This window comes from Opisthocomus hoazin, chromosome 25, assembly GCF_030867145.1.
Source record: "Opisthocomus hoazin isolate bOpiHoa1 chromosome 25, bOpiHoa1.hap1, whole genome shotgun sequence".
Lineage (NCBI taxonomy): Eukaryota > Metazoa > Chordata > Aves > Opisthocomiformes > Opisthocomidae > Opisthocomus > Opisthocomus hoazin.
The window spans coordinates 10,161,941-10,176,476 of record NC_134438.1 but is presented as its reverse complement, the minus strand read 5'-3'; the positions used below and the strand labels follow the sequence as shown (position 1 = coordinate 10,176,476).

At 55.6% G+C, this 14,536-nt stretch overlaps 1 protein-coding gene across 3 annotated transcripts in view; it reads left to right on the top strand.

The window, feature by feature from the left end:
- Positions 1 to 14,048, top strand: part of LAMB3 (laminin subunit beta 3) — a 34,492-nt gene extending 20,444 nt beyond the window's left edge. For 2 of the 3 annotated variants that reach the window (XM_075442859.1, XM_075442861.1), the window contains 15 exons: positions 32 to 155; positions 504 to 692; positions 785 to 940; positions 1,509 to 1,705; positions 2,646 to 2,757; positions 3,251 to 3,623; positions 4,494 to 4,654; positions 5,684 to 5,892; positions 6,940 to 7,143; positions 7,813 to 7,957; positions 9,283 to 9,490; positions 10,520 to 10,661; positions 11,046 to 11,222; positions 11,658 to 11,811; positions 12,257 to 14,048. In XM_075442859.1, coding sequence (XP_075298974.1) covers positions 32 to 155; positions 504 to 692; positions 785 to 940; positions 1,509 to 1,705; positions 2,646 to 2,757; positions 3,251 to 3,623; positions 4,494 to 4,654; positions 5,684 to 5,892; positions 6,940 to 7,143; positions 7,813 to 7,957; positions 9,283 to 9,490; positions 10,520 to 10,661; positions 11,046 to 11,222; positions 11,658 to 11,811; positions 12,257 to 12,393 — 2,688 coding nt within the window. In that variant the 3' untranslated portion in view covers positions 12,394 to 14,048. The remainder of the gene's footprint in view (positions 1 to 31; positions 156 to 503; positions 693 to 784; positions 941 to 1,508; positions 1,706 to 2,645; positions 2,758 to 3,250; positions 3,624 to 4,493; positions 4,655 to 5,683; positions 5,893 to 6,939; positions 7,144 to 7,812; positions 7,958 to 9,282; positions 9,491 to 10,519; positions 10,662 to 11,045; positions 11,223 to 11,657; positions 11,812 to 12,256) is intronic. The other variant, XM_075442860.1, reaches the window with a different exon arrangement.
- The last annotated feature ends 488 nt before the right edge of the window (positions 14,049 to 14,536 follow it).

Below are 14,536 nucleotides of genomic sequence, written 5' to 3'. Positions count from 1 at the left end.
ATGCCCGAGCGGTGACGCGTTGTCTCTGCAGCAGGTCCATGGGCACTGCGTGTGCCAGCACAACACTGCTGGTCCCAACTGCGATCGCTGCGCCGCGCTCTACAACGACCGGCCGTGGGCCCCCGCCGAGGACAACGACCCCCACGAGTGCCAGCGTACGGCGAGCGCCTTTCCCTCTCCTCTCCCCGGGGGCTTTCCCCGACCCTCCCCAGCCGTGAGCGGCAGGACCGAGCTCCGAGTCCTGCTACCGGGACGCTCCGTGGGGCTGGGTGTTCCCACGGACCTCTCTGCAGAAGCCCCCGGAGATGTTTGGGTGCTGGGCTTCGCTCTGCGGGGATGCGGCCGGGCGATGTGCTGGGTGCTCGGGCGGGTGTCACCGTGCTGTCACCGTGTCACCCTGTCACACAGGAGCCTCGGGCACCCTCTAGTGCTGGAGCTGACGCTGCCGGAGGGGTTGGCAGCCTCCCAGCGCTCACTGGGCTGTTTTTGCTGGATTTTTTTAGTGTGCAACTGCAACGGCCACTCGGCCTCGTGCCACTTCGACCCGGAGCTGTACCGCGCCAGCGCAGGGGCGAGCGGCGGTGTCTGCGACGACTGCCAGCACAACACCGAAGGCAACAACTGCGAGCGCTGCAAAACGAACTATTTCCGCAACCAGCGACAGGACCTTGCCCATCCTGAAGCCTGTTTGCGTGAGTGCCCGGTTACCCCCCCGCAGCACCTCTCCCAGACCCCCCGGACCCCTTCGCCCCCCCCAGCAGTGCCGTTTCTTGCCCGTTTCCAGCCTGCGAGTGCGACCCGGACGGCACCGTGCCGGGCTCGGTCTGCGACCCGCTGACCGGGCGCTGCGTCTGCAAGGAGAACGTGCAGGGCGACCGCTGCCACCTCTGCAAGCCGGGGTTTGCCCAGCTGGCCAACGCCAACCCCGTGGGGTGCCGCAGTGAGTACGCCCCAAAACAGCCCCTGCTTCCTGGGGTGTTCCTGTCCCCCCCCGCACGCAGCATCCTCAGCGGCTCTGAACGGGATGCAGTTCCCAGCCAGCTTTGATTTGGGGTTTTCAAGCCAAAGTCCATTTTGCAAAGGCTTGTAAACCTCCTTGCTCAGTCTCTGGCCTGCCACTGGTGTAAGTTTGGAGAAAAGCACAGGGAAAGCAGAGTTTGGGGTGTGTGTAGGGCTGTGTCCCGTTCCCGAGTGCCTCCCGGGCGTGCAGGGTTGGGATGCCGGGCAGCGGAGCGGGGCTGTGGGCAGCTGTGGCTCGGGGCAGCACGTGTGTATGGCTGGGCTGGAGGGATGCTGCGGCCTCTTGGGCTGCTGAGTCCTGCTGCCACGCTGCGATGGGCACCGTGGTGTTGGAGCAGAGGCACGGATCCTTTGTGCCAACCTCTGGTACGCGGGGAGACACAGGAGATCACGTCTTTGGGCAGCTGCGGGGTGCTTCCATGGACCGTGGGAAGCTGGGCTGGTGCTCAGCACCCTTTTTTAATATGCTGAAACCCTTCCCGTTTCAGGATGCACCTGCAACGGGCTGGGAACGCGGCAGGACATGCCCTGCGACGACGAGACGGGGAGGTGCTTCTGCCTGCCCAACGTGGTGGGGAGCGACTGCGACCAGTGCGCAGCCGAGCACTGGGAGATGGGGAGCGGCCGGGGCTGCCGGCCCTGTGGCTGCCACCCGCGCGGCTCCCGCAGCCCCCACTGCAACCAGGTACCACCCAGCGTCCTCGGGGCAGACCCACCAGACCTCAGCAACAGTTATTTTCACCTCCTTGTCTTCTCTCATGCGTGCGCCTGCAAGCCTGCTCTCATTTTTCCTTTCCCGACTCTACAGACGCTGCTGCGAGGGGCTGCCCGGGGGCAGTGGGGGGGTTCAGCTGCCGCCAGTGCCTCTGCCAACGGAGCTGCGTCCCCGCACCGTGCCGGGGATCGCTCGGAGCATCCAGCCCAGCTGCCGGGTGGCTCTGCGGTCCCGTCCCATCCGGGGCAGCCTCCGCAAAAAGGGCCGTGCGTTCCCTGACACATCCTGCTCTCCTTTTCTTTTCCTATTTCCTAGAAAACACTATGACAGGCTGTTCAGGAAAATGAAAGAAGGTGGTAATTATTGAGGCGAGATTAAGCCGTTTTAAAAGGCCTGATATTTAGTGAGGAAGTCCTAATAAGAGATCTTCATACAGTCAAGGCAAGTTAATTATCCTCATTTGTCAATGAAAAGTGTGTGTGTCACTTCAGGCTTGAGAGAACTGGGAAAATGGAAGTTAAATGTAAAAAAAAAAAAAAACAACACCAAACCATGACAAATTCTGAAAGCCAAAGACAGGAAACAAACCATGACAAATTCTGAGAGCCAAAGATAGGTCCCAAACGAGCTCAGCACAGGGAGGAGACCTGAGATGGTGAAACAGCTGCTTGTGGGCGATTCTTTTGTCTTTGAAACAAAGCTTAAAACTCTGCTCTGCAGTGCTCGGGCTGTTTGGAGACCGTTTGCGTCGCTGCGCTGAGCCTGCGGCGTGGCACGGGCATGTCCTGGGGCACAGGCTGAGCAGGGAAGACCGTCCATGTGCTGGGTTCAGTGCTCAGGAGCAATGGAGGGAGGGTCTACCTAGGAAAGTGCCCAGAGCTGGGTCTCCCTGATGTTTCTCCTTCCTCAGTTCACAGGACAGTGTCCGTGCAGAGAAGGCTTCACGGGACGGACGTGCTCTGCCGTGCAGGAGCAGGTTTGCCCGGACAGGCACTACGGAGACGTCCGGGTAGGGTGCACAGGTAGGGAGCATCCGTTTCATTTTGGCTTGGGGTTTCTTAGCACTGTGAAACCATGGGTTATCTGGGAGAGAGTACATGGCCCATATCCTGATATCGGCATTTCCCACGCTATTTTGCAAGAGAAATTTCCTTTCTGGAACAGCCTCCTAGTTCATCCCATCTCCAGGTATCCACCAGTCCCCTCCCAGCAGCCTTGGGCAAGCCCCTCGGCTGTGCTGGTCTGGCCCTGCAGGGTCAGGGGCTGGGCAAGAAACCAGGCTTGGGGGCTCTTCCCGTTCCTCTGCCCGTGCCACCTTCTGCCCCGACACTGCAGGGGCTGATGGGTGGTGTTGGACTTCAGATTGTATTGGCATCCCATTAACAGGGTCTGATTTTTTTATATATACACATATATATACATATATATACATATATATATATATATAAAAATTTCATTTTTCCACCCCTTTTGGTGGGCTTCACCTCTATATCTCTCCACCTTTCCATCCCCCAGAGTGCGACTGCGACTTCCAGGGCACGGAGGATGCGGGGTGCGACAAGACCACGGGCCAGTGCCTCTGCCGCCCGGGCGTCACGGGCCCCCGCTGCGACCAGTGCCAGCGCGGCCACTGCAGCACCCACCCCGGCTGCCAGCCGTGCCACCCCTGCTTCCGTGCCTACGACAGGGACATCCAGCGCCTGCGCCTGCGCCACGCCGGCCTCGGCAACTCCACGGCGCGCCTGCCCCTGGGGAGCGGGGGGTCCCGCCTCAGCCCCCGCCTCTCGCAGGCGGAGGGCAACGTGCAGCAGGCGCAGGGCATCCTCGGCCGCTCGCCCGCGACGGAGCGGAGCCTGGCGCAGGCGGGCAGTGCGCTCGCTGCCATCAGGTGAGGGATGGGACGCTGCGAACGGGGCGCGTCCCTTAGCCGGGAGGGGATGCCGGCTTTTTGCTGTGTGCTCGCTCCACTCGTCACGCTGAGCCGCTTGCGTGTGCTCTGCTTTGTTTCTGTAACTGAAAACCTTGCTCCGTCTGCGTGGTGAGCAGGGATGCAAGAGAGCAGTGCATCACAGAATCACAGACTGGTTGGGGTTGGCAGGGACCTCCGTGGGTCATCTAGTCCAACCCCCTGCCCAAGCAGGGTCACCCAGAGCAGGCTGCACAGCACCGCGGCCAGGCGGGGCTGGAATATCTCCAGAGAAGGAGACTCCACAGCCTCCCTGGGCAGCCTGGGCCAGGGCTCCGTTACCCTCAGAGGGAAGAAGTTCTTCCTCGGGTTCAGCTGGAGCTTCCTCTGCTCCAGTTTGTGCCCATTGCCCCTTGTCCTGTCGCTGGGCACCACTGAAAAGAGCTTGGCCCCATCCTCCTGACACCCACCCTGCAGATATTTGTAAGCATTTCTAAGGTCCCCTCTCAGCCTTCTCTTCTTCAGGCTGAACAAGCCCAGAAGGCTTCTTCCAGGCTGCCCATCCTGTGAAAAACATTGCAAAGGCAGGAGGCCGGTGGACAGGCTCCAGGCGGTCGGCGTCGTACCTGCTCCCTGTGTGGGCACGGCCCTGCCAGCTGTAGCCCAGCCCCACGCTCTGCCACCCCTGCAAACCTGCGAGGCCATGCCGTGTCCTCGGCCGTCAGCTCTCTGGGCTCACAAGTGCCTCTTCACCCGGTGCTGGCAGCGTCTGAGCATGACAGCACCCTGCTTTCTGTCTACAAGTGCTTTGCTCTCCACTTGAATTCACATTTTCTGTTTTTTCTCTCCCAGAGAGCAGGTCCGAGGTATAAATCCCGACCTTCATTTTCTGGATGAGACTGCCTCTCTGTCAAGGGAGCTCGAAGCTCTTAACAGCAGCTTGCTGATCGCTAACACACAGTATCAGAGCAAGAAGACCCTGTTTGAAACCAGCCGCAGCACGGATCTGTCAGGTACAGTGCTGCAGCTGTAATATCTCTTAATTTGTGGCTGTTAATTGACCTCAGCGTGACTGTGCCTGGTGGTGTCCCACCGGCCGGGTGGATGAGATGGAGTTTGTAACCTGCTGTCAGCTTAGGAACAGCAAATCCATCTTCCCTCCCCAGTGAGAGGGATGCTGTCTACCCAGCCTCTGGTCCGAGGCCCAGGATTTCGTGCTGTCGGGTTATTTGCTCCGGCGCTTTGGGGCTGGCTGGCTCGCTCCGCGGGCTCCACGTTCCCTTCCCCCAGCCAGCACGATCTCCGCTGCCGGGATGCAGTGGGAGCGGTGGGAAGGGGGGAGCCCCGCTGGGAGCGTGTCACCGAACCCGGGAGGCAGCCGAGATAATGAAGGGTGTGCACAGATGGAGGGGATGGAGGGCTGGGGAAGAGCCAGGCGGCTGTCAGGCGCTTAGAAGAGCTAATTAAGCCCTGTGATGATGCTGGTGGTAGGCTGCCATTAGATCCCTGCTACAGCTGATTCTCTCGCTGGTGCCTCCCACCTCGCGACGTGCGAGCTGCAGCGAGCGGCCGCTGCCCGGGCAGGTTCGCTCTGCACCGCGCCGGGCGAGCAGGGCTCCGAGGTCTATGTCCTGACCGCTCTCCTTCCAGGCTGTGCTGGAAGGGAGCGACGGTGACTGCTCAGGACAGGGAAAGGGCTCTGGAAGAGCCTGTCCTGCCCTACCAAAGCCCTTCGGGGCTGCGCTGAGTAAAGCCCAGGGTTAGCACGGCATCTTGCTTTGCTTTTGTTTCAATCTTTTCACCCCAACCCAGAGTTCACTCCTTCAAGAGAGCTCTGCAGCTCACTGGAGGAATGGCTGAAAGGCATTTGGAAAGAAAAGGAGCGTTTTCATTGTGCTGTGGTGACTAATCTGTGCTGTGTCCCCCTCCTCGCTCTGCACGCATCCACTCGCAGGCTGTAGCCAGAGCCCTCGTTTCGGTAGCTATGCTGCATTTATGAGTCACGGAGGCATTTGTGTCGTTTATCGGTTTTAATCCTGCAGGAGCCTTCAAGACGATCAGCTCTGCTTTCCAGACCTCCACCAATGCCAGCGGCCTCGTCGCCGGTGCCTCCGGGCTGCTGGCCGAGTCCCGGGAGAGCCGCAGGAGCACCGCGGGGCTGGAGGGGGGGCTTGCGGAGTCCACCTCCAAGCTGCTGGCCCTGAAGGGCGAGATGGCCTCGTCTCCCAACCTGACCCCCGTCATAAATCAGGTGAAGATACAAAGTGGTTTTCTGACTTCCTCACCGCACGCATCTGGCTTGCAGGAGGGCCCTGCAGTGCTCGGGAAGCAGAAGCCTCCTCCTGCAGTCAGCGTCTTTCCTCAGTCCGGCACGGCCGGACAAAGTCTCTGTCCAGAGGGAGACTCATAAATAGCATCCAAGCAACCAGTGGAGACCTGTCTGAGCATCCCTTGCCTGGGGATCACAGACAGCGAAGCGCTGCCCACTGCCCCCTCCCAGGCACACGCTTTTTCCTCCAAGGACTCTCTCATGTGTCAGTTCTTGTATCTCAAAGACCCACTTAATTTCTGGATGAGGTTTCTTTTATTTCTCCTTCGCTGCTTTGTTATTGCCATGGAGATCCATTTCGGTGTCTCCTAATGCATGGTTGCTGTGGAGACCACCAGCCTCCCCCTCTGCTTTTCAGGGCACCAACACGTTCCCAAGCGATCAGCCTGTGCTGGTGCTGGCTCTGGCTCCGGGTCTGCGTGTTCCCCTTCGGCAGGGCGCTCCTTGGTGGGTGGTAACGCTAGAAGATGCTGTGCAATTAAAGCCACTGCTGTCCAGGCAAGAGGGCAGGGTCCTCTCATCCCATTCTCTCTCCCAAAGCAAACTGTACAGGTTGGAAAGCTTTCCCTGCCACGACGGGACGAGCTGCTGTCCTGAGAGCGATCGAGATGTTTGCTCTATGCAGACTCTTCGTGAGCTGTTGGGGCTTAGGTCCTGCTTTGCTCCCGCTTGTGCTCCAGCTTGGGGTGGTGAGGAGATGCCGACCATGTGTTGCTGTCTCAGTTGTGGGCATTCAGCACTGCTGTACACACAGAGAGCCCTGGCTGCCCTGCTCCGACACCGTTGTGGTCTCCACTCACTTGGGCTGTGCCGCATGCGTCGCCGCAGCCCCGTCGGAAGAGGTGGCTCTGTCCCTGCTCCCTGGCAGAGCTCCTGCTGCGCAAGCACAGCAAGTTCCCCAGCTCGCTTGGCGAGGGTCTGTCACAGCTTTGGTTTGCCCTCGCTGCCCACCTCTCTCTCCCTCTCCAGGTCTGCGGTGGCTTCCGAGCGGAGATGTGCACGCCCGCCCGCTGCGAGGGGCTGCTCTGCCCACCCGACAACGGCAGCGCCTGCGGGGCCGGCCGCCCCTGCCGCGGCGTCGTCCCGCTCTCCGGCGGGGCCCTGGCCACGGCCGGCGAAGCTGCCCGCGAGTTCCGCAGCCTGAGCGCCCGGCTCCGGGAGACGGCGCAGCTGGTGAGTGCTGCCTGCCCCCTGCCCCGTCCCGCGGTGCCGAGCTGGGGGACAGCTGTGGGAAGAAGCAGCTGTGATACAATGCCCAGTCTCCAACTTGGTTTGAGGCTCGGTCTCTTGGATAGCTTCAGGAATTCGGGAATTTTTGAGTAGGAGCCTCCCTGCTGCGTGCGGGGCTCCTGCCTCCCCCCGGCCCAGGAGCCGCAGAGCTGGAGGCACGCGGGCGGCTCTGGAAGGGTCTCCAGGGAGCCTGTCCTCCTGATTTGGGGTTGGCATGGCAGAAGGGGTGGGGATGTGGAAACCGCGCTGAATCCGCAGGTTGTAGCTGCTCTAACGTTTGATGCAATGATTAGAGGTCGCGTGTTAGTGCTGCCACAGCTGCTTTCTGCGGCCTCTTGGGTGCTTGGAAAGATCAAGTGAGTTTTCAAAGTCATTAAAAATCCATTTCAAAGGTGTTTAAAAAGTGAAACAGTACAGCCCCTCTTTGAAAGCTTCCTTTGCAAATCCAGCCCTCAATCTTTCACACTTGCAATCCTTTAAAGCAGTGGCATATTAAGAATGGGGAGTAGCACAATTTCAAAGTGACTTGTCCAGTTCACTCAGAGTTGAGGTAGGGCTGCTGGGATTCCAGGTCAAGGAGAAATGGCTCCATCAAGATATCGTTATTTGCAGATTAAAATGGCGGAGATGTCTGCGAATCAGATTCAGAGCAATACTCGGCAGCTTATGGACCAGATGAGCATAACGCGGACCCAGATAGAAGGAGACGTCCGGCGCATCCAGCAGTTCATCCAGCAAGTCCGAAACTTCTTGTCAGGTAGCAGCCTGCAGGCTGTAAAGTATGTCTGTGCAGGTTGGCTTGTGTGCAGAAAAGCTAATTTTTACAGTGATGTGTATGAGAGTACAGTGCCAGGCAGGCAGAGGAATAGCTCGCCCTAGTTAAGCTCTCGGATATCCCGCTTATCTGCCTGTGGGTATTTATGTAGCAAAGGTAACACACATCCTCTGAGACAGCAAGGCAGGCTTGGGCAATGCTTTCTGGAAAACAGAGACGAGATTTCAGCAGTACAGAAGTCCGTGATTTTGTCAGGAGTTACAGTTTGGCCAGCTGACTCGCTCAGCTTGACCACGCTGTTCAGATGGACCCAGATTGATCCTGGCTGGTTCATCTGTGTCAGCTTCCCTGAGATGTCACCAGGGCAGACCCTGCCTGCTTCCTTACAGAGACCTTTGGGGACTGTCTGTGAGGTCTATGGGGCAGGAGGTACCGCGTGGCCTTGACCTTCTGTGCACAGGGCTTTGTGGAGGGGTCTCCAGCATCCCCCCAGGAACTGCTCTCATATATTACTTCTTAAACAATGAACTGAATTAACGCAAGTGAAAAGCTCTGGAGGAGGCCGTCTTCTGTCTGTGGCATGGACAACAGCTCGCTTTGGGTCGTGCTCTGCCACAGAGCCTTGTGCCATCGCCGGGGCTGGAGGACAAACCCATCCCTGTGGCTGGTGCTCTCTGAGGACTGGCAGCCGGCATTGACCCGATGCAGAAAAGTTTACCGGCAACACTCGCTGACCGGAGATAAACAGACAAATCTGCTCTGGAGCAGACTATTAATCAGACGAGAATTCCTCGTTGTCCCATAAACCAATGGGATGACTTATTGTTCTCAGACAGATTGTAATAACATAATGAGCCTCATGAGCATTAGCTGAATAAGAAAATCAGGTCATTTGGTGCTGCCTGGTGTTAATGATGAGTGAAGATATTTCTGAGCTAATCGCTGGGCTAATGTCCCTTGTGCTTTGCCTGCCTCTAATTCCTCAGTTTTACTAGCTTTTATTTATTAAATAAAAAAAGGCTTGTCTTGAAACACACCCTCATCTGCTCAGTGAGGTCCACCTGACTCTGCTCTGGGCTTAATCATGGTGTTCTCGTCACCAAATTAAAGATTTCAGTCCTTTCCTGAAAGTTGTCCTGATGTGAATGATAAGTACATTAAATTCAGGGGAGATCCTGGCAGCTGTCTGAAATGAAGAGCCTGTGTGCGTGAGAGCGTGCATGGCTGGATGCCTGCCCTCACCCTCCCTTGCACTCCCGGCTTTCGCCTCTCTCGTTTCTGAGGCCGTCTGTCTGTTCACTCTGTAGACAAGGACACGGACCCTGCCACTGTCCAGGAAATCAGTGAGTCTGTGCTCGCCCTGCGTCTCCCCACGGATGCTGCCGCAGTCCTGAGAAAAATGACCGAGATCCAAAATTTGGCGGCTAAGCTGCAGTGCCCGGAGAGCATACTTGCCCAGACGGCTGAGGACATCGCTAAGGCCAAGCAGCTTCAGCTGGAGGCAGAACGAGCCAGGTCGGTTGGGGCTCAAGGGCTGTCGGCAGCCGAGGGTCGCTCAGCCGGCGTGAGTGTGGTGGTTCCCAGCTGGGCTGGATCTCACTCTGCTGCAGATGTACCGGCTTGCACAAGCTGAAGTTTTAGCCCAGGATCTTCTGTGTCCGTATAGTGCCTAAAAGAACGAGTCTGCAACCTCTGCAGACACCTCCCTGGCGCCCCAGTAGAAATAAGAAACGTGGCTGCCAAGAATAGATCTTGTTACAGATACTGGAACAAGAAGGTCTTTACCAAAAGTAATGGAGGCTTTTCTCTATCTCTTGAGCCCCTGTGATGGGAGATGACAGGGTTGCCCTGGTATTACTTGATATTGATGACCTACATCCTAATTGCACAAGAGAGCATGAGGAGATTAAATGGACTATTTGTTTTGTGGGTGAAAGTTGGGAGGATTATCTCGTGGTCCCTTAAAAAGTAATTACAGAGTGTCCTTGCAAATTTGGAGCATCTACTTTGTCACATGTTGACTTGCAGCAATATCCCAGCGAGAAGGTTAGCGGGATAAGAATGTAAACGCCTTGATAGTGTCTGACACCTGCTTAACCCGCTGGAAGTGATGAGACGAGGGAGTCCGGCTTTCTACAGGGAGCTCTGTCGCCCAGTCCAAACAGTCCCACTGCCAGCAGAAAAGTGTTCACTGAAACTGGTTCAGCTCATTGTTGCTTTCCCTCCAATACTTTTTCTTGCACCATTTACAAAATATATGTTTCTAACTAGTTTAAAGGAAGGCTTTTCTCTCCCCTGCTCAGTTTGTCCCCTCTGCCTGAGGGTATGAAATGGAAGAAGTAACACTTCTCTCGAAAGGAAGCCTGCTGGGGTCTGGTGGGTCCAGACGGGTGGATTTGTGGCTTCTGGGGGAGGGAGACTGCAGCCTTCTCAGTAACAGTCCTGTCTTGCTTCTCAAGCTTCCTTATTTTGCCTCTGCAACCCTGACTTCCAGTCCACACAGCTACGTACACTCACTCCTGGCCGTTTCCCACATTTCCTCAGGAACCGGGCGAATGCCGTGGAGGGCAATGTGGAAGAGGTGGTCGGGAATCTGCGGCGAGCAAACACGGTGCTGCTGGAGGCCCGGGGGGCTATCAGGGGCTCTGGCTCTTCCCTTCGCTTCATCCAGGAGCGCGTCGATGAAGTGAGTGATGTGCAGTGGCTTCCCAATAACGATGCCGTGCCCTGCTCACCTCTCCTTTGAGCCTCCCTGCTTGGTAGAGTCCTGCACCAGCGCAGCTGGGAAATGGGACACGGTGAAGCTTTTGCTGTGAAAATCTCTTCTTCCTGCTGTGCCTCACTTGTGTGCTTCTCCAAACTCCAGTCGTGGTCCTTCCTGGGGCCCCCTGAGACAAGCCCGGGGCTGCCGTGCTCAGCTGTGCAGGGAGCAGTCCCTGCTCCCTGCTGAAACCCCGCTTCTGCGGGATGTCCGTCGGGCAGGGTAGCTGGGTCCTGCACAGAGGAAAGAGACCTTAGGAGCGGGCTTCGGATGTGATTTCCTTCTTAATGTGGAGCGCTCTGCTTTTAGATCGAGGCCGTTCTTGGTCCAGCTGAGAAGAACATGCAGACCCTTGTGGGCCAGCTGGACGGGCTGGTGGAGCGGCTCTCGCAGCTGCAGCGCGGCGCGGACCAGAACCGGCTGCGGGCCAGCGACGCGCGGCAGACGGCTGGCGAGGCGGGCGAGCAGGCCAGGAGCGCGCAGCAGGTACCGGGCTCCGGCCGGGGCGGTCACAGCTGCGCAGCGCATCCTCACCGTTGTTAGACAGCGAAGCCAGCTGTGTCCTGGCTCGTGTCTGGATGTTTTCTATTCAGGCCATGGCTTGTGTGCTGCCGTGTCACTTCTTGTTAATCTGATGCGGTGTCCCACTACTGAATTTTTCCAAGGGCTTTCTCAATCCTAATGCTTTTTGCTGGAAACTTCTCTCTGCCGTACCTCCCGCCTGAGGCAGAGCAGCCCGTACAGCTCTGCCAGCAGCTTTGTGAGTGCATCGCAAACTGTTACACGTTTGCATAACAGCATCGTGGCAAAGCTCTAGTGCAGTATCCATTTAATGTTTAAAATGATGTCAGCATTGGAAAATTCCCTTTCCCCAGTCTATTTGCTTGATCCTACCTACACTGCTTATTTGCTTTTCCCCAGGCTTTCAAACAAGTGAAACAAATGTACGCTGAGCTGAAGAGCAGGATGGAGCAGAGCCCGGCTCTGGGCGAGCAGGGCAGCAGGGTGCAAAGCATAGACCTGGAGGCACAGGCTCTGTTTGAGGAAACCTTGGCCATGATGCTCAGAATGGAAAGTAAGACTCTGTGAACTCGATGCAATGATCTCGCACGCTGGGGGAAGGGCTTTTGAGGGGTGAGGGAAAGAAACTATGAGGAAGACAACGTATTTTTTTGTGGTGAAACAGTGTGGGTTTGGGCTGCGTCTGCAGGTGCTGTGCCAGTAAATTTGGTCTGTAAGGGTGCGTGTGGTGCCATGGAAGGGACCCGCTGCCTGCGATGCCGATGTGCCCCCATTTTCCTCCACATGCTCACCTCCGTTTTTAAGTATTTAAACTAATGGCTTTGCTTGGAGCAGTTGTGTTGGGGTTTGTTGAGGGGGAGAAGGGGGGACGCAGGAGGAGGATGCAATATTTGTTGCGGGAGGTGGAGGCTCGGCCCAGCCTGCCGGGGAGGGTAATGGCCATGATGCCTTCCTCCTGTGTGAGCGTCGTGTAACCCTTTCCTGCCCTCTCTCCTCAGCTTTAGAGATGGAAATTCAGGAAAGCAACAGGGCTTTGATGTCCAAGTCGGCCAGGCTGTCAGGCCTGGAGGAGCAGGTGGGGAGGATCCGGGACGCCATCAACAAGCGAGTCGCTTACTACGAGAGCTGCTCCTGAGCAAGCTGCCCGCGCTCCGGCGGCGTTGCCTTCCTCCTCTGCAAACGTGACTTGTGGGTTTATTCCGATTTTCCGTCTGGAGTCCTCCTGTGCCCAATGTCTCTACTTTTAGCAAACTGAGTTTCCGTACCTCTGGAAAATAGCTGCACTGAGCCAAAGGAGCAGCCCCCTCGAGCAGGCTGACCTTGGGTGGACTGGCTGAAGCTGCCTGGTAGCTGGAGGACAGGGGAGGAGAGGCAGCAATCTTCCATTGCAAATAAAACCATCCCCAAAGCTGTTATTTGAAGAGAGGTTTATGGACCAAGACATTATTTCTTTTTCTTCTTTTAGCTGAATTTCACTGTTCAAATTAAAACCCTCATGTGGGGCCTTTTAAAACTTTATGCTGTAGTTAATCCTTAAAACTTGCCATGGCTTCAGTACTTCCCTCCTAGATCTTTCTTCAAAGAACCACATCACAGAAATGGAGAATTTTATCTCCATCATATCTATACGACATACCTGTATTTATAGAAATAAGAGAACTGCGATCTCGTACTCAAAGGTGAAGTCAAAAGTCTCGTTTGACTTTCTGCCACAATCTGCTTATTTACCATGTAATGCTTTGCCAGCAAAATACCGGAGGGAGCGGGTCTGCGGATGCACGGGGAATGCTTTAGGAGGGACTTAATAGATCGTTTCCACATCAAATTTCTATGAATAACCAACAGGCACTTTATAAAACAAAACTCAGCTTTATTAAGCAAGTATTTATTGTGCAATTACAGACTTGGAAGCAGGGAACTTAGACCTTGCTGTGATTATTATCAGACATATGAAGGTTGCTAGCAGGTCGTCTCTCCTTTTGTAGCTGAAGTGAGAACTGCGCAGCCTGGGCAGCTTGTTGGTGCTGAACTTCAGAGTGCCAAAGCCTGGGACTAACCAAAACCCGAGGCGTGGATAGGGTGAAGATTGTAAAAATAGCTGAGCTGCCACCGAGTAAAACTCTGCATGGCTTTGGTTTATAGGATTTACGTTGTGCAGTGCACTTATGCATTGGACAACTAAACAATATACAGAAAAGAAAAGCTTAGAGCATTGAGCGATGTCATATGGATAATGTACACTGAATATGCTAGCAGTAGCCTCAGACTTTCCCTTGCCTTCTCCCAGCGTTAACGATCCAGAAACACCCCGAGGTCACTGCATTGATGGATTCCTGGGACTAACGTGCCACTTGTCACCAGTGGGTCGCAGCTCGCCGAGACGCTGCTGCCCGCCTGCTCCCGGCGGGACACAGCCTCCTTTCTTGCTTGCACTGTTGATGTCTGGCTTTGAAGTGCAGAAAAGAGTAAAACAGCCCTTCTGTTTCTGCAAGAGAGAGAGTTTCAATTGAGGATTGAACTTTGTTTCACTAGACTGCTACCTTCAACATGTGCTCTGTTAATAAGCAGTAGCATGGGGCTTAGGAACAGCTTAGATCCCTTTGTGTGCCTTATTTATAAAGGGTTATTACATGACTGATTGTTGGAATGGACCTTTTTGGAGCCTATAGATCTTACTTGCATTTGTCTCTTCTATTAATCCTTTGTATATTACAGTTCGGTTCATACAATCTCATCAGGAGAGGGTGCCATAAGAGATGATAGGATGTAGCTCACTTTATGTAGCTTTTGTGGAGAACTACGCTAGCGTACGCTCCCCTGTGAGGAACATTCTTTATTGCAGGATCTAATAGCAATACTTCTTACTGCTCATATATAATGTGGTGCAAACGATAACAATTTAGCTGGTCCATAATTAATCCAAGCTATGGTCAAACAGGATGAAACTTTTGTGATTGTACTCTGCTTGCCTACAAAATGAACATCTCCATGCTCTCCTCTCTGGTAACAAAACAACTTAAACTGACCTGCCTGGACTGAACCTGGGAAAGGGACTGGCCCTTCAGGCTGCGGGGATGTCCTGTCTACGCTTGGCCATGGACCAGCAGCCCCTTGCCAGCCCTTTGCTCGTGGTCACGGCTGAGATCCGGGTGAAAAGCCCTAATCCCAGCTGATGAAGCTGTTTGGCTCCAGTGTGATTCCCAGTGAGCAGCTTTGAGTAATTGTAGAGTTTGATATGATGGGCCCATGCGTGGCTTCCTTTCACGTGCTCCTTGGGC